We start from the raw sequence: 20,187 nt of genomic DNA on the forward strand, positions 1-20,187 counted from the left end.
TCATTTTTCCAGTTGTGTATCATTTCAGAGCCCCGTCTTTATCTTCCTATATTTCATTTAACTTCAAACTTCATTATGCATCATGTCAAGTACAATACAGTTAGGCATTATTTTCCTCCATGTAGTGCCATGGATTCAGTGATTATTTGACCAATTTAAATAATCTGATTCATACATTTAAAAATTTTGAGTCATAATGAAAAATCTCTAGAATCTTACTGATGTTCTTACAAAAAAATACTCCAACCATATACCTTTAATGTCTTAGCTTCTTTCTTATCACCTGCAAACATTGACTTCTCATCAAAATGCATTGGAAATGATCTACAAGAAAAGGAATTATAGTTGTTACAGCAAATTGAAACCAAAGGATTTGAAATACTCCAAGTAAAGGAATTCAGAGCAATTATTAAAAAAAATTGCTTTGTTCTAGCAAATACCTACACAATGTAATATAGTACCACTTAGATCCCAGATTTTATAATGAAATAAAAGAAATAATTACATTTCTTGTTGAAAAAAAGAGGCAATAGTGATAAATAAAACTTCTAAATGTCAAAATATAAACAATTTTTAAATTACTCTACTCACTGCAACAATGTATTCCAAGTATCAAAAGGCACAATAAATTAAAAAAAAAACAAGCAGCAATTGAATTCAAAATTAAAGAGGTCGAAGAAAACTTATTGGTCATTTTATCAAACAAGTTATTTCACAGAAATACAAAGCTCAGGCAGAGGTAAGCAAGAAAATTGTGAGGAAAGCATGATAGATGTGGTTTACATTGAAGATCAGAATGAATTTTGACAAGGTTCTAAATGATAGGCTGGTCCAGAAAGTTAAAGGTATGCTGGCAAACTGGATCCAAAATTGGTTTGGTGTTACGAGGCAAAGGATATGTGGTAGATGAGTCTAGGTTAGAAGTCCATAAAAAATAGTGTACTGTGGGGAATGATGCTGGGATCTTTGTTGTTTGTAATATAAATAGCTTGGATGAGAACACCAAGTTTTTATTAGACAACACAAAATTGGTAGCCCAAGGGTATTATTTTTCAACAAAAATGGTGGGATCGACACTTTATTACTCCTTTAATTCCTAACTTTCCTGAAATGCCTGCGAAAAATGCTATGGATCTATTTCTTTCCATTAATCCACTAGGTAAAGGTTTAATATCAATTATCCGAGATAAACTAGCAGCCTTACGACGGGCCCCTGTGGATAAAATTAAAATGGCCTGGGAGCAGGATTTAAATATCTCCGTATCCGAGGAGAGCTGGGACTCAGTTCTCAAATCGGTTAACTCAACCTCTCTTTGTGCTCGCCATTGCCTTTTACAGTTTAAGATTGTTCATAGAGCCCATATGTCTAAATCTAAACTATCTCGATTCTACCCTGGCATTAGTCCGCTCTGTGATAAATGCAAGAGGGGCGTGGCCTCTCTCATCCATATGTACTAGCTCTGTCCTAGCTTGGAGAAATTCTGGAAAGATGTCTTCACTACATTATCGGGTATTCTAAATCAGCACCTAGAACCTAACCCCTTAATTGCTCTGTTCGGTTTTTGGGGCGAGACAGATTTATATCTGGGTCCGACCAAATGCCGAATACTATCCTTTGCCTCTCTCCTGGCGAGACGCTTGATCCTTCTTAGATGGAGAGATGTTGCCCCACCCACTCATGCGCAATGGCTTAACGACATTATGGCCTGCTTGGACCTCGAAAAAATTCATTATTCAGTTCTTAATTCGGATTTAAAGTTCCATAAGGTCTGGGGACCTTTTATCGAGTACTTTCATAACCTTCCTCTTGACTAGGGTTTTTTTTCCTTTTTTTTTTCTGGTAGTAGGCATTATTATCCTCTGTTGCTAAGTGTATTCACAGTCTGGGAGTTTGACTGTCCTGACCTATACTCTTTATATTGTGTTGTGGTCAGTCTGGAGTTTTTTTTTTTCTTGTGTTGTGGGGCTTGGGGAGGACACTAAGCTTACTTGTCTTTAATTTAGGTGCTTTTTTGTTAAATTCTCTTCCTTTGTAGCATATTGTTATTGTATGCTTCATTTTGCACTGTATTAATGCTCCTCATTGGGATTTGGGGTTTTTAATTTGTAAAATGTTTTGAAAAACTAATAAAAAAAATTTTTTTTTAAATGGTGGGATAACATGAATGACATGGTGGGCTAACATAAATGTTAGGAATAAGTTGTCTGACGGGGTAGTACAGGCATTTACAATTACAATGTTAAAAAAATATTTGGATAGCTTTCAGCCCTTTCTGTAAACGCTGCCTGGCCTGCTCAATTCCTCCAACATTTTGTGTGTGTCTTGGCCAAAAAACTGACTCTCTATTCCTTTCTTCAGATGCTTCCAGACCTGGAGTGAGTGTGAGAGTGTCTGACATGTTTGGCACGGATGAGCTGGTCCAAAAGGGACCATTTCTGAGCTCTATGATTCTGTAATTTTAATTAAATAACAACCAAAGAAAAACCAGAGGTCTTTCTGCACATCTACATTCGGGGGACTGTAAAAAAGACCAGAGGAAACAGCCAGGTATGCATTGTATACAACCTATCTTCTATATATACAGACTTAAAACATTAAAATTTCAACCAAATTAAAATGGTTACTGAAAACTGATCAATGACTGTTTTAGATTCAGGAATTTTAAGCAAAATCATGCACAATATATCAAAGTTTAAGCACTTCTCTTACTTGGTTTCATTGAGAACCTCCAGTAGCTGCTTTTTGGTAATTGCATCTTCCGTTGCATTTCCAGTGTACAAGTCCACAACTGAACGCTCAAAGTACAGAGCTACTTTTGACAAAGCTCTCAGTTGAATTAAGTATAAAAAATAAAGGTTTTTCAACCTTCTTGGACCTTCTCCTTTTGTTTCAGCAGGGTGAAACCGAAATCGAAATTCTTCTAAATTTGGTCCCCATCTCGTTCTTCCCCACCCATCTGAAAAAAATAGGTCAAATAATAATTGAAATAACATATTTAAAAGTGATGTGCAATACTGAAATAATATGTAATACCCTTGATGAACATATTATGGACTAACACATACAATTTTGCTGTATATGAAGAATCATCTGGTAAAGGGTAATGAATCAAGTTCAGATTCATCACACAAACATCAAAGCACACAGTGAAATGTGTTATTTGCGTTAACAACCAACACACCTACGGATATGCTGGAGGTCAGTCCACAAGTGTCGCCACACATTCCAGCACCAACACAGCATGACAACAATGTTCAGCAGAACAATACAATCTGCAACAACAACAATGTAAACACAATCCAGCAGATCTTCCTAGTGGAGCTGCTAGGAGGCTCTCAATACTAATGATTTTGTGACATAACAGAAACAAAAACTTCATTTTGTGCTTTGTAAAGAGAGTGAAGTATTGCTAATTCATGCAGTAATCTGTCGCAGTATATGATTTCAATTTACAGTTTGCAACATCAAAAGATTTATTTTTTTCTTTTGCCTTTTCTCTTGGACTTTATAAATTACTTGGAAGTAGACCACAAAAGGGAAATTGATGTGAACAAATCAACATCCACATAGTTAGCAAATTCCCACTCCCATAAACCCCCAGCCAAGATAAAAGGCTGACCATACATCTTTAAATAGAAACTTTTTTGGGTGTATTTTCATGACCACAATCTGTCTGGATTGGAAATAACATCTCTACCTCACTGACAATCAATACTGGTGCACCACAGATATGGGTGCTTAGCCCACTACTCTACTCTCTTTACACCTACGAATGTGCAGCTCGGCAAAGCTCAAACGTCATCTATAAATTTGCTGATGATATGACCATTGTTGGCAGAATCTCAGATGACGATGAGAGGGCGTGAAATATATCAGGTAGTTGAGTGGTGTCAAAGCAACAACCTTGCACTCAATGTTAGCAAGACCAAAGAGTTGACTGTGGACTTCAGAAAGCATAAGACGAGGGAACACAAACTAATCTTCATAGGGGGAATCAGAAGTGGAGAGAATGAACAATTTCAAGTTACTGGATGTCAATATCTCTGAGGACCTAATCTGATTGCAACATATTGATCCAACTATAAAGACAAGACAGCAGCTACATTTCATTATTAGTCTGAGGAGATTTGGCTTGTCACACAAAACATTTAAATATCTACAGTTGTTTTCCAAACTGTGGAGAGCATTCTGACTGGCTACATCACTGTCTAGTGTGGGGGTGGTGCAGCACAACTGCACAAAATCAAAGTAAGTCGCAGATTAAAATTAGGCAGCTGCATCATGGGTGCATGCCTCCGTGGTATTCAAAGCATCTTCAAGGAGCAGTACCTCAGGAAGGTGGCATCCTCCATGAAGGAGCCCCACCACCCAGGACATTCCCTCTTCTCACTGTTATCGCCAGAGAGGTACAGAAGCCTGAAGGCACACACTCATTGATTCAGGAACCTCTGCCTCCTCTTCTCCTCTGCTACTTGATTTCTAAATGGACACTGAACTCATGAGCACTATCGTTATATGTGTTTTTGGACTACTTGTTTAATTTAACTATTTAAGAAACATTTACTTACTGTAATTCAGATTTTCCCCTATATTTACCATATATTTCATTGCTGCAAAGTTAACAAATTTCACGACATATGCTGGTTAGACTAAACTTGATTCCGATGTAGCTGTTGGTAGTTTAAAAAACTACTCCTCAATTAGTTGGATTGTGTCCAATCCTACTATTCACACGTGTATCTTGAATTTGCATTGATCAAACACAAGGTCACAATAAAACAAGAGCTGTTACATTTTTAGCTACCCACAAATAGCTGAGGTAGAGAATTCCAAAGATTCACTACACCCTGAGCAGGAACTGCAAGAATATTTTCCTAATTAGTGTAATATCACTTGATTAGACAATTCTGCCATCCCAGTTTAGCCTGTGTTAATGTCTTTTGAACTGTCTTCAATTGTATGGTAAGTGGACTGAGTTGGTTTTGAATGTAGAATTCTTAATTTTCATGTATTTTTATTTTAGTTTAACTTTCCTACGCTGACATAATTTTAATTACCTGTACGTATGTAATTGTTCAGAGAATTTTCAATTATTGTAGTACAATTCATAATCCCTTCAGCACACCAGTCCAGGTGCCAAGGCACCCAATGCTACCTCAGCACCAAATCCTCTCCTCCTTCCTCATGTGGATGAACAATACAGGCTACATCCCCTCCTTGCTCTGCATCTACCTCCCATACCAACTGCTATCGTCTCGATCTTTACCTTCCCCAGCTCCCACCTTACACCAACTCCCCAGTCATCATGGACTCACTTTCAATACTGAGCAGGTGAGAAGGGCTCTGGGGAAACTCAGACATGGTAAAGCACTGGGACAGAAATAGTGTGAATACCAGTGTCCTGAAAGAGTGTGCTGAGTAGCTGTATGAAGTTCTACAGTGCATTTTCAATCGGAGTCTCAGCCTGGAAAGGGGTCACTCCCGACTGTATGGAAAACATGTGTGGTCCCAGTAGCCAAGAAAGGTCTACCGCTCAGTGGCCCGGAATTTACACGTCGTGAAGACCCCAGAGAGACTGGTCCTAGCTCACCTCCGACCCATGGTCAAATCAGTCCTCAGTCCCCTGTGGTTTGCCTACCAGGAGCATGTTGGAGTCCACGTTGCTGTCATCTACCTGCTAAACAGAGCCTACTCCCATTTGGATAAGCAGGGCAGCACTGTGAGGATCATGTTTTTAGATTTCTCAATTGCCTTCAATACCATACAGCCCTCACTGCTGGGGGGAAAGCTCCATTCAGTGAAGATTGGCACTTCCATTGTATCCTGGATAATGGACTACCTGACTGGTAAACCAGTTTGTTTGGCTTCAGAGCTGTATGTCAGACATGGCTACAAGCAACACTGGGGCCCCACAGGCGACAGTATTGGCTCCCTCCTGTTTACCCTGTATACGTCGAACTTCAGTTTCAAGACTGACTACAGTTATCTGCAGAAATTCTCTGATGACTCAGTAATAGTTGGGTGTATAAATGGCGGTCGGGAGCATGAATACAGGGCCCTGGTGCAGGACTTTGTCAAACGGTGAAGGCTGAATCATCTATAGTTCAACATCAGTAAGACAAAGGAGACAGTGATGGACCTTAGGATGACGAAGCCTGTACTGCTCCGTTACTACGGGGACATGAATGTGGTGAGGACCTACAAGTACCTGGATGTGCACCTGGATGTCAGATTTGAGTGAAGTACCAACACAGAGCTGTGCACAAGAAGGGCCAGAGTTGTCTCTACTTCCTGAGAAGATTGAGGTCCTTTGAAGTATGGAGGTCTCTCCTTCACATGTTCTATCAGTCTGTTGTCACCAGTGCAATCTTCTATGTGGTGGTCCGCTGGGACAATGGCATCAACACAGGTGATGCCAACAGGCTCAAACTGATAAGAAACGAATGCTCTGTTATAGGAATCAAACTGGACACACTGGAGGCTATTGTAGATCAAAGGATCCTACGAAAAATCCTAGGAACTTTGGACAATGTTTCTCACACTCTGCACGCAATCTTGGCTAAACAGAGGAGCACTTTTAGTAATAGACTGAGACAACTGCACTGTTCCAAAGAGCGCTATATGAGGTCATTCTTACCCTCGGCTATTAGGCTCTATAATAAGACAACCTAAGGCTGGGGAAGTGATAACCCCCTCCTGTTAGAATGCTTGAGGTAACTTATTTTTTATTCTTTCTTACTTATCTTCTAATATTTGTGCACCTGCGTACTTGTAATACCACTGTGACACTGTAATTTCCTTTGGGATCAATAAGTATCGATCTACAGCTGACTTAGTAAATTTTTTTTTTTAAAAGCGAGTTTCTCTACAGCCTATGTCATGCCACTGATCCTGACTGTTTCATAGGTTATTTCTTAACACTTGGTTGTCTTGTTAACTCTCTAGTCTGAGCTATTTTTTAGGATATGATGACAAATAGTTGTATTGTACATGCATATTTTGACAATAAAATTAATCTTTTATAATTTTTGTTCTTATAAAACTGAATAAACAGCCAAAACCACCAAGTTTATGCCTCGTTCTTGACTTCTGAATAAAGAAACCTTTGATCACAAAATCACCAGAGTCGACATGGACCACTGTGATTCATTCACCCGTCCGTAGCCAGAATCACTAGAAATTACAGAAGAATATACTGTAATAGTTTCACTCTACCTTACCACCCAAGATCAAATAGCAGCACTACACTGGATTTTAACCCAAGGCACTCTTGGTTTACAAACATGAGAAATTCTGCAGATGGTGGAAATCCAAAGCAACCACACATAATTAAAGAAAGTTATGACCAAGTCAGATTAAACATGACCTGAACTTCAATGATTCCATTGATCTGCCAATGTAAATTAAGCAAGCTCAAATATATTGATGTGGACTCTTTGTAAGTTGATTTTTCCGCTCGTCATTTTATTATGTATATAATTTAAGCCAATGCTCATGAACAGAATAGGGAAGGAAAATTGGAGGCATTTTTACAATTAATATGAAAATACATCTAGCCACGTAACCCAGCCAAGGTAAAAGGCACAGTGTGAAATTAACATGTTGCATGATATAATGCCTTAATTAAATAGCTGACATGTAATATTTCAAATTGTTTTTGCCAAGCAAAATATTCATACATACCATCGAGGAGATACTTGGCACAAAGGTGTATATTAATACTAGCATGGAGTCCAGAAATTAACCTGTAAAATACTCTCTTTTCAAGGCAAAGACCTAGAAAAAAAATCAAACAGAAAAGTTACATCTGAGACTTTATAATGCAGAAAAATATGAAGTTGTATTTTATCAATGTACCGATCTAACATCACATTAAGTAACAAAACTTCAGCTGATATTCTTTCACAAACTACTTAGAAGAGTTCTTAAAAGGGAAATTAGGAAATTTCAAATGCAGATAAAAAATACCCACATCTTTTGTAATACATTAATAATGTTAAATGATAAACATCAAGGTACATCCCAAAACTTTATTGTTCGCTTTGGCAGCCTGCAATTATTGAGTCGTCTTTCTGACTATGTTGAGTGGTATTCATATCGAAGTTTGAAAGCACCTGATCTTCCAAAGAGAATGATGAGCCACTTGTACGGCTTTGATCATTTTCAACATGATATTTGATGCTCTAAACTCTTTAGCAGAGTCATTAAAACTGGTCTGGTATGTATCCTAAGGATTTATTAATAACTAGACAATGGGGTGACCCGTTGGGGCACCCTTTGAGAGAAGGGTAGTGCAGTTTGATGTGACCAGAATGAACATTAAATTTTCCTAAATGCTATTGGTATCACTTTGCTTTGGAAATTGAAGAAAACCTCAGTTTATTAAAGAAGAAGGACGTTAGCAAGGCAAATATAGCTCCTCCTCGTTTAACAAAGGACACTTTTGACGGCATCATTTCTGGTTGATCTGCCACCCGTGTGCCTCTCGTTGTCATTATGGAGACGTGCATTTCTCAGCTCCTTTGTCTCTTCCTCTCTCCTCCTTCTGTGCCTGTTTTTGTCATTCTGGAGACGTGCATGCCTCTCCTCCTGTCTCTTTTTCTCTCATCTTTTTTGTCCTGACTCTTTGATCCTGTTGTCATGCAACCCTGGCCTCATCTGATTCTTGTTCTCTCCCTCTCCTTGCCACTTCCCAATGAAATTTGGTATCATCTCTTGACCATAATGTCCCCCTTCTCTTTCCACGTGGCATAATTAGGCTGACCATACCTTTTTGACCCTAATGCAGGACAGAAGATACGAAGCAATAACACGAAAGCCTCCAGAATGCTGATTATTCTTGATGATGTGGCTGGCGCTCTCCTAAATGGACGTGATATAGTCACCGCTGTCCTTTGACTGCAGCAAAGAGTTTGATGGGTGTCTCGAAATACAGACAGACATACTTTATTGATCCCGAGGGAAATTGGGTTTCATTACAGCCACACCAACCAAGAATAGTGTAGAAATATAGCCATATAAAACCACAAATAATTAAATAATAATAAGTTAATCACGCCAAGTGGAAATAAGTCCAGGACCAGACTATTGGCTCAGGGTGTCTGACACTCCTAGGGAAGAGTTGTAAAGTTTGATGGCCACAGGTAGGAATGACTTCCTATGACACTCAGTGTTACATCTCGGTGGAATGAGTCTCTGGCTGAATGTACTCCTGTGCCTAACCAGTACATTATGGAGTGGATGGGAGTCATTGTCCAAGATGGCATGCAACTTGGACAGCATCCTCTTTTCAGACACCACCGTCAGAGAGTCCAGTTCCACCCCAACAACATCACTGGCCTTATGAATAAGTTTGTTGATTCTGCTGGTGTCTGCTACCCTCAGCCTGCTACCCCAGCACAACAGCAAACATGATAGCACTGGCCACCACAGACTCGTAGACTCACAGATACGTCATTACAATTAAGTTTTAATTATCTCTTATTGATAGGTGGCAGTTAGATCTGTCACAATTCTGCACATGCTGATGGTGATTAGCAGAATGTGACCGCTTGAAATAGAGCTGCCCTGCCCTTTTGCTCTGGTTGGTATTGCTGCTGTGAGCATCGTGAGTCGCTTCTGAGGCTGGCCGTGCGCATGTGTCGTGGTGTTGCTGGCAGTTTCCATCATGGCTGACATCAATTCTCGGGTGAAAGCGAGAGAGCAATTTTATATGAATATTTAACCCTGAACTTTGCCTGCATTCTATAAGTTAACGTGTTTTAAGTCGATTTAGCCAAAAATAGTGCGCTGTAATGTACTGTTTGCGCTAATTGGAGGTCACAGAGCATGAGAGTTTTAGTAGTGTATAGATTACTGCCATCCATTCCATCTTTTTTTCCTCAGAACACCCACAAGGAAATCCACAATATTGTTCTGCTTTGGAAGCAATGGCCTTCATAGTAGAGAGAACATCTCATAAATTGCAGGTTACCCAAGTGAGAGCTATGACTTACCAGAAGGTTTGTGACTTATTGTAATTATTTGGAGAACAAAACTGGACACTGAATTTTATTTACTGCAGGATACACATTTATGATAATAAAATTATCCTGTCCTGAAGATGGGTCTTGGCCCAAAACGTCAATTATTCACTCTTTTTCATAGATACTGCCTGGCCTGCTGAGTTCCTCCAGCATTTTGTGTGCATTGCTAAGCAAATTATGTCATGTTTTATACTGAATATTTCAGACATATTATAAAGTTTTACCCAGAGAGTTTTGACCCACCTTGATGTTTGAAATTGCACTATTAGACTTAGAAAATTCTACAAACCATCTATAAAATTTCCACAAGAAAATTTGTAAATTAATCTTATTGCAAAGTTCAAGCGGCATTTCTTTGAACCAAGAAAACAAGCCTTTGAAGTTATAAATGGATAACAGAAGGTTATTTTAATTTACATGTCCATCATCCAATCTACTTTCTCCTCAAAACACCCAAATACGAGTTTAGACAAGAAGAGATTATTAATATATCCTTTGGATATATCAGTACATGAAGAAATTATGATCAAAAGATAAGCTTGTCGTCACAGTCAAGCAACAGTTGAACCATGAAGGTTCAGTGCTACACAAACCCACTTCTTGGATTTTCCACACGATTTTAAATTCATATACTGTATGTGCGATGGTAGCATGGCGGTGAGCATAATGCTATTACAGTGCCAATTATGCTACTGTCTGTGAGGAGTATTGTATCCCTGTGACAACACAGGCTTTCTTTGGGTGCTTCAGTTTCCTCCCTAATTCCAAAGACTTGTGGGTTAGAAATTGGTCACTTGCATGTAATTGCTGGCAGGGGTTCATTGGGCCAGAAAGGCCTGTTTTCTTGCTGTATCTCTAAATTAAAACAAAATATATTTTGTAAAGAGTCATTACCTTCCAACCAATTGTAGAAGGATTCACCTGCAACACAAATAAATCAAAATTTGTAATATATGCAATTCATCTCAGCACTATATCAATATATTACACCATATCTCACAGATATTTTGCCTTTACTCCCAAAGACATGATAAATGCTTGACAGTATGACTTTGCTCGCATTATTTTAATTCAAATCTTATTAATTATGGTCATGGTCATATGCAAACTTGAATTAAAAGCAAGCCCATTGTTATGGGCCATTCACAGAAAAATGTAAACAGTCCTGACTTAATAGGAATGCATGCATCTTCCAGCAACAACCATTATGCAACAACCCTAATTTTCCATTCACTGAGACTATGACCAGTTGATTTCTGGTCTACTTTTGTACTTCCAAAACCTTATGCAGCATTAGTGGGAGTTCTCAATGTCTTTCAATGAATTTTACAACATTCATTTGAAAATTGTTAAAGATGCAAAATAACCACTGTTATTCACTGGAGTTAGTAAATAAAAATTGTAAAGGAGAATGCTAATAGACTCCTGTTTTGTAGAGAAACTTCAAGAGAAAGGCAACATCACTATCAATAAATTTTCCCATTGCATTCAGACTAAACTTTTTCCAATACTTCGCTGATGAAATTCACACTGCATTTTATAAACAATCCAAAAGGAAATTAAGTACTTGCCTAAAAGGAAACATACAGTATATTATTTTCCAATTAATATACAAATATGATTTCTGAATCATTCTGGTGATTAAAATTCCATTTAGACTAAACAATTATGCAAATAGTTTATATTGCAAACCAATGGAAGTGCAGAAGTTTGTTGAATCAGTAATTTAGTTCATACACATTCGTAGTAATCTCTTCTGCTCTTACCATCATCATCTCCTGAAAGAAGAAAAATAGGTTGAGAATGAAAATCAAGTAAATTAGGACAATTTGCATTATTTACTAAAATCTAAATCAATATACAAAAGAAAGAATGGCTGTTCCCTCAGCTACCTATAGCTACACACATGTATTCTGTGATTCACCTGGTAAATGTCAGCTCCAATCAGAAGGCTATGGATTCCAGCCTCATGCCATGACTTCATTGTTTATAATCCAAGCTGATCTTCCATTTGTATGCCACTGAGTACATGCTGCATTGCTACAAGAACAGTTGAACTAAGATCTGTTTTCTTGTCTAAGTGGAAGCAAAGATCCCATTGCAATATTTGAAGAACACTGTGCAGTATCCTTCAATATTTACCTAGTTTTATGTTCAATCTGGGAATCACTAACAATAGATTTGTTAGCCATTTATCTCATTGACATTTGTTCACAGGAATGGCAGCCACATTCAACTACTCAACTAGTGCACTTCAAAGACAAAAAATATCAATGAAAAGCCATGAGGTTGAGATTCATAATGGGAGATAAAAATATCACGTGGACACAGTATTCAATTTCTTAGGGAGCTAAGAACTACATACAGCAATACATCAACATGGGCAATGCAGCTTTGCCAAGAAATAATAAACTTCTGCTTTCCCTGAAGATTTAAAAAAAATACACGTTAATATAATTATTTTTAAAGTTACAAACTCACCTCTGCTAGGTGCTAATGGATTCAGAGGACGATACACAGAGCGAGGCCTGCAAAAGATATTTAAAGTTTTTTTCTTGTTTCACTTTCTTATTGGAGCAAGTTTCAAGAATATTGGAACATTTGGATAATACGTCCTTCATTAACTATGGATTGGACTATACTTCTGTTCAAAGTAAATATCCCTCAAGAGCTAGGTGCACGTCAAAGTCACTGGACACTATTCAAAGAAACAACTCTCTTAGTTCCTTGATCAGTATTGCTCCATTAAAAATACCAAATCATTGGCAGTATATAATTCAAGTGATGCCTATCTGATAATAGAGGAAAGTAGTCACATCATTTTTCTTTGTATCAGTAAAATTCCAAAGTAGTACTCTGTGAAACTCCTATATGCCTTGAGATTTGGCACCAAACAAATTTAACTATAACAAAAATACATTTTGTACATGGACAACTGCAATTTAAATATTACTTCTACCCATTACACAATTTTCATCAACTTCATACCATCCATTCTACATTACTCTTACCCATAATTGTCTTGCTGATATATCTTAGCCCTCCAATTATAAATTCTTGCATTTATGTTTAAATTTTGACATGGCTCTCCTCCAGTCTTACCAAACTCCAAATGTCGTGTCCCTCTGACTTACCTTCCAAAGCTCACCTGTCTAAAACTTGTCTTATTGCTTATTAAATTTAATGCAAATTTAATTTCTTTGTGCTTGTTTGTTCATCTGTGAGTAAAATGTTCTTGTATTTCAGTGCACTTCAAACCAAGTGAGATTTAGTGGCAACAATTCCAGTAAAATTAAGAGTTTTCTTATTTGTAACAAAGCATTGTTCTAATCTACACTATCAGAAACACAACCTCTTCAGATTTAATTGACATAAAATTACTGCATATTCAGACTTGTAATAGCTACCCTTTTCCTTTCAGATACACCTTAAGATTTTTATAGGTAGGGGTGCTAATAGGGACAAGCTCCCACTACCTAGAAAATGCTCCCAATGGCATGCATCTCAAACAGCCTCTGCCAACCAAGTCCAGCTCCTGGCCTTCACGTGTGGCTTAGATTCCAAGTCCAGCTGTACTGACAGGAGAAGGGGCAAAGGCAGATGACTGGCACCTTAAAGTCCGTCACTTAGGGCTGATGGGCCTTGCTGCTATACCCACTCATGGAAAAGGCTTCAGGAGCAAACGAAGGGAAAAATCCAGAGCTGGAGTCCCTAAGACAGTCTAACATTAAGTTCAATGTTAACTTGGCAATTCCTGTGAGGCTGCTGGTACCAAACTGTATCAGTCTCTGCCATTCCTTAAGGTTCATCTGGTGTGTAGAGAGGGGAGGCTTACGACATGGACAATCGCTTGCTCTCCATATCAAACTGCCCAAGCTTGGGTATCCAGAGATCTAGGATGCAACATCCATGGTTCAGCCTGACTGACGGAAGCCTCATACCTGAAGACATTGAGCCTTCTCCCCCACTCCCTGGTAAGTGATTGCCACCATACATCTTTCCTCTGTGTAAATATGTTACCTGCATATCCTCTTAATGAGATTGTCACTTTTATGAAATTCAAATCATTATTTCAGTGACCGTAACTATCCAAGCTGATGCCCAAGATATGCTAATGTTTTGAAGCAATGCACACAAAATGCTGGAGGAACTCAGCAGGCCAGACAACATCTATGGAAAAGAGTAAACAGTTGACAGTTTGGGCCAAAACCGGAAAAAATGATGGTAAGTCACAGTAAGCTGGCAGCAAGAGGGTAGGTGTTGGGCGAAATGGTCCGAGGAGGAGGGATGAAGTAAAGAGTTGGGAAGTTAATTGTTGAAAGAGATAAAGCTGGAGGAGGGGAAATCTGAAAGGAGAGGGTAGACAACCATGGAAGAAAGGGAAAAGAGAGTGAGGGAGGTAAGGAGATAAGGTGAGGGGGAAAACAGGAATGGGAAATAATGAAGAAGAGTGGGGGGGTGGGTCAACTGTCAGAAATTCGAATATTTTTGGTATTACTCATAGGGAAGTGACTTATAAGTTATTATATGCTGATGATTTGTTACTATACATATCTGACCCTGAGATATCTATTCCTGCTATTTCATCCTTCCTTCCTCAGTTTAGTAGTTTTTCTGGCTACAAACTGAATTTTAATAAGAGTGAACTATTTCCATTAAATATGCAAGTTCCAATTTATAAACACTTACCATTTAAAGTTGTCACAGATCATTTTACTTATTTGGGTATTAAAATTACCCAAAAACATAAAGATTTATTTAAAGTTAAATTTTTTTACCTTTAATTGACCAAATCAAGCAACTTGTTACCAGGTGGTCCCCATTATCTTTGTCATTGGTTGGTCGAATTAATGCTATTAAGATGATAGTATTACCCAAATTTTTATATTTATTCCAAGCATTACCAATTTTTATTCCTAAATCTTTTTTTGATATTATTGACTCCAAAATATCCTCGTATGTGTGGCAAAATAAAAATCCTAGATTAAGTAAAAAATATTTACAGAAGCCTAAGAAGGAGGGTCGTTTGGCTTTGCCAAACCTAAGATTTTACTATTGGGCAGTTAATATTCGATATTTAATATTTTGGACACAAGAATCAATTATAGCACCTTGCCCACAATGGGTAAATTTGGAATGTAAACCTGTACAAGATTTTTCATTGTTTTTCATTTTAGGATCTTTGCTTCCTTTTGCTTTATCTAAATTGAATAAACAAATAACTAATCCTATAGTTAAACATACATTACGAATATGGTTTCAATTTTGTAAATTCTTTGGCTTGAATAAGTTTATCTTATCAAGCCCTATTATATCTAACTTTTTTTTTTGAGCCCTCTTTTATAGATCAAGCCTTTGTATTATGGAAAACAAAAGGCTTTTGTTTTTGTGATCTATTTTTAGATAACAGTTTTATGTCCTTTGAACAGCTATCTAATAAATATAATTTGCCTAAAACTCAGTTTTTTTTAAGATACTTGCAAGTTAGAAATTTCTTGAACAATATGTTACAGTCTTTTCTGAAATTATGTCCAATGGACATAACGGAAAATTTTTTAGCTCTGAATCCTTGTCAGAAGGGTTTAGTAGCCATCATTTATAATATGATCATGAAAATACAGCCAGGAGTATCAGAAAAATTTAAGAAGGAATGGGAAAAAGAACTTCATTGTCTTATACCCACTGAGCAGTGGGAGAAAATTTTACAATTAGTCAATTCTTCTTCTATTTGTGCTAAACATGCCCTAATACAATTTAAGGTTCTACATAGGGCTCACATGTCCAAGGATAAACTTGCTCGATTTTATTCTTGTGTTAATCCAACCTGTGACAAATGTCATTCTGAAGTCGCTTCATTGACCCACATGTTTTGGTCTTGCCCTTGTTTGCAAAATTATTGGAAAGATATTTTCGGTATTATTTCAACAGTTCTGAATATCAATTTCCAACTGCATCCTATTACTGCAATTTTCGGTTTACCAATGGTGGATAATAGTTGTTTATCCCCCTCAGCCCGGCGGATGATTGCATTTGTTATATGAATGGCTAGAAGATCTATCCAATTGAACTGGAAAGAAATTAATCCTCCAACTATATTTCAGTGGTTTTCTCAAACTATTTTTTGTTTGAGTTTAGAAAAAAATTAGAAGTGTTGTCTTTGACCCTTCAGTTAAATTTGAAGAAACTTGGAGACCATTTATTCAACATTTTCGTATGAGCTAAACTGACTTTTCCTAAACCTTACTTTTATTATCCTTAATTATTTGGATGGAGGTGCAGAGTTATTGACACTACTATGTATATTTGACATAATGCAATGGCCCATGTTGGTTAGTTTTTCTTTTTGGGGGGGGGGGGTTTCTTATTTACTCCATTTTTCGTAATTACTATGAGTTTGGGAGGTTATATATGGATTATCATCTATTTGTATTTATACCTTAACCTATTAATTATGTACTCTCAAACTCTCTGTATTCATGTTTCAGTTATGTTTGTTTAAAATTAATAAAAAGATTTAAATAGAAAGAAAGAAAGAAAGAAAGAAAGAAATTCGAGAAATCAATGTCCATGCCATCAGGGTGGAATACCCAAGTGGAATACAAGGTGTTACTCCTCCAGCATGAGTGTGACCTCATTGCAGCAGTAGAGGAAGCCATGAATTGACCTGTCAGAATGGGAACGGGAAATAAAATTGAAATGGGTGGCTACCGGGAGATACCGCCTTTTCTGGCGGACGGAGTGTAGATGCTTGGTGGAGTGGTCTCCCGATCTACGTCGGGTCTCATCGATATAGAGGAGGCCACACCGGGAGCACTAGATATAGTAGATGACCCCAACAGACTCACAACTGAAGTGTCACCTTGCCCGGAAGGACTGTTTCTGGCTCTGAATGGTAGTGAGGGACATAGTGTAGGGGCAGGTGTAGCACTTGTTCCACTTGCAAGACTAAGTACCAGGAGGGAGATCTGTAGGATGGGATGAGTGGACAAGGAAGTCACGTAAGGAGCAATCCCTCCAGAAAGCGGAAAATGGGGGGGGGGGGGGGGGGGGAAGATGTGCTTGGTGGTGGGATCCCATTGGAGATGGCGAATGTTATGATAAATTATGTGCAGGACACAGGCTAGTGGTGTGGTAGGTGAGGACAAGAGTTACCCTATCCCTGATGTGGCAGATGGAGGATGGGTGAAGGCAGACACCTGCAAAATGGAAGAGATGTGAGTGAGGGCTGTGTTGATGGTGGAGGAAGGAAAACCCTTTCTTTGAAGGGTATAGTGGGAAGAGGTATAGTCCAGGTAGCCGTGAGAATCAGGGTTATAAAAGATGTCAGTAGATAGACTGTCTTCAGAGATAGAGACAGAGAGAGATAGAGAAAGGGGAGATGCTTCTTCCTGCTCTAATATTTTGGTCATTAAGTTATACTTAACATTTCACTACCAAGTGATAGGCACATAATAGGCACATAGACAAATAATTTGCTTGCATAAGTCCACAGCAAGGATAAAACAATTTGGAAAAAAGCCAAGCAGGCAAGTAGAGGCAGACTTTTGAAAACAGAAAATATGTTTTGTATACAGAATTTCTGGTGGCTTCTTTGAGCTTTCTTAATTACATGTCAACTACAACAGAAAAATAAATCAAAGTTTGAAATTCATTCATGAGGCCAACAGAAAATTATCAGAAATTTATCTGAAATTATTATTCAGGCCCTTTTAGGAAGACATTTCAATGATGAAACCTTAACTTGGCCCGAAATGTCGACTGTTTATTCATTTCCATAGATGCTGCCAGCTCTGCTGAGTTCCTTCAGCATTTTGTGTGTGTTAACTGCAAATCTATTCAATTCTCTTTCAAAACAGACTTAGAACTATTAAGCATGAATTCTGAAAAGGAACTGAATACAAATGAGTAGAGAGCAGCAGTACTAATACAGAAACTATCCTCAGTAAGCTGGCATTTAAACTCAAGCCCAAAAATAATTAAGACTCAAACAACTGCATATGAAAACTACTCACAGTGGAGCAAATATCACTGGGCGGAAAAATCCTATCAAATACCTGTACACTGTCTGGTGTATGTTACTAAAAAGGGCTTCTTTGGTTTGTTACGAGTAGGAATGTTTCTTTGTCTGTTAAATGTTTCTCTCGCTGTTGTTTCGCTTTAGAATGGCTGATATGGTAATTGTATTCATTTGTTAATCAATGGGGAACGTTATTGTGTTTTGTGAGGCTGGGAACTTGGGGGAGGGGTTGCGTGGGCTTGGGGGGTGAAGGGAGTCGGCAGGAGAGATGGACGAGGAAGGTGGACGGGCACTGGACGGCTCGTAGGACCACCGCAACTGGCGCTAGACGGCTTGTAAGACCACCGGGTGGTCCCAGGGGTGACGACGTGGCTGTCGGATGATTCGTTGATTGAGCTCCTACGATGTGCACTACACTGACTGAACTTTGATAAGTTGGCGCCTTTTGTTTTTTTCTTTCCTTATATATATATATATTGTATTGCCTAATACTTCTTTAGTTAATGTTAGTAAATTCTATAAAGTGTATGTCATAACGGTATTTGGTGTGAAGTTGATATGGTGAGCGGCGCGAGGCATAAACTCGATTCTCACAGCACCTGCGTGTACGGGAGGTGGGTTGGTGTGTGGCTGGATCTCCTTTTCCCCTAGACATATACCAGCCTGTTGGGTAAGTGTTACATACCCTTTGATAAAAGTTCAAACATTTTCATTATACCCAATATTAATTTAATGTGTACTCAGTGAAAAAATTGCCACAAGCGTGTATATTCATGTAGAGCTCATGTTTGATGAGGTGGGGAAATGCATTTAAATTTATTTTAATGAAGCTCCCCACCAGGGCTTGTTTTTATGTTGTTTAGTCACTTGTGTGTTCTGTGTTGTTGTGCCGAGCACAGTGGACATGCCATGTTGGTGCCAGACTGTGCTGACACTTATGGACTGTGATAAATAAATCTAAATTTTAATAAATCTGAATCTAAACTTAAGGACAAGAAATGGAGTCATTAAGATCCATACTAAGATTCAGATTTTTGAGTAAGACCAACAGAAACTGTACTGTTGTGTAGACCCTTGTATGCCCACTGACCATAGCTTTTCTTTAAGAAATAGGACAAATAAGCCAATAGTAAAGACTTGTTTTCTCAACTGAAATTCAAATCCAACATTTAGATTACAAATTACATTCAAACCCCAATTCATAAGGATGAGGGGTGACCTCATTGAAACCTATTGAATGGTGAAAAGCCTTGATAGATTGGATGTGGAGAGGATGTTTCCAGTGATGGGAGAGTCTAAGGTAGAGGACACAGCTTCAGAATAGAGAGGCGTCCTGTTAGAACAGAGATGAGGAGGAATTCCTTTAGCTAGTGAGTGGTGGATTTGTGGAATTCTTTGCCCCAGGCAGCTGTGGAGGCAAAGTCTTTATGTATATTTAAGGCAGAGGTTGATAAATTCTTGATTGGTCAGGGCATGGTGGGGTATGGGGAGAAGGAATGAGATTGGGACAGAGTAAAATTGGAGCAGCCATGATGAAATGGCGGAGCAGAATTGATGTGCCGAATGGCCTAATTCTGCTCCTATATCTTCTGGTCTGTTATGATCCTATTTACAAGAAACAAACTAACTATAAAAGTATACTGAAACAGAAATTAAAATGGAATACTTGAAACAGTTCTCTTCATAGATGCTATTCCACACCCTCCAGGCTGACCAACCCCTGTATCCAGTGTAGCGCTCAGGATTGAGGAGGAGATCCACATATTCTGCATCAGGTGACAGCTCATCTATAAAACGAGAGATTAGTTTCAATTTTTAAAAAAAAACACAAAACAGCAACAATCAATTGAAGAAGCCAGGCTCTGATTTACCAGAGGTTTTCCTTCATCACAACTAAAGACAACATTGTGAGTGGAATGAGGAAAATGGAGACAAGCAACATTGTACAAAGTTGATTATATTTAATGAACCAAAAAGGTGAAAAGGCCTTCTGATAACATAAGCCATCTGAAGGCTATCAGGATGGTCTTTGGGCAAGGTCTTGGTTCGCTCCTGGGGTACTACATGTTATGGAAAAGCGTGGTGTTGAAGTTAGCAGCAGCTTAGAGGGTGCTTTGCTGAAAAATTTAGCCAAGCCACAAGGC

At 38.3% G+C, this 20,187-nt stretch overlaps 1 protein-coding gene across 3 annotated transcripts in view; it reads right to left on the reverse strand.

Moving 5' to 3' along the window:
- ero1b (endoplasmic reticulum oxidoreductase 1 beta) overlaps positions 1–20,187 on the reverse strand; it is a 109,169-nt gene that overhangs the window by 27,913 nt on the left and 61,069 nt on the right. For all 3 annotated transcript variants that reach the window (XM_073056663.1, XM_073056661.1, XM_073056662.1), the window contains 7 exons: positions 19,710–19,830; positions 12,508–12,554; positions 11,793–11,804; positions 10,921–10,947; positions 7,685–7,777; positions 2,711–2,957; positions 255–324 (listed from right to left, as the gene is read on the reverse strand). In XM_073056663.1, coding sequence (XP_072912764.1) covers positions 255–324; positions 2,711–2,957; positions 7,685–7,777; positions 10,921–10,947; positions 11,793–11,804; positions 12,508–12,554; positions 19,710–19,830 — 617 coding nt within the window. The remainder of the gene's footprint in view (positions 1–254; positions 325–2,710; positions 2,958–7,684; positions 7,778–10,920; positions 10,948–11,792; positions 11,805–12,507; positions 12,555–19,709; positions 19,831–20,187) is intronic.

This window comes from Hemitrygon akajei, chromosome 9 (assembly GCF_048418815.1).
Source record: "Hemitrygon akajei chromosome 9, sHemAka1.3, whole genome shotgun sequence".
Classification (NCBI taxonomy): Eukaryota; Metazoa; Chordata; class Chondrichthyes; order Myliobatiformes; family Dasyatidae; genus Hemitrygon; species Hemitrygon akajei.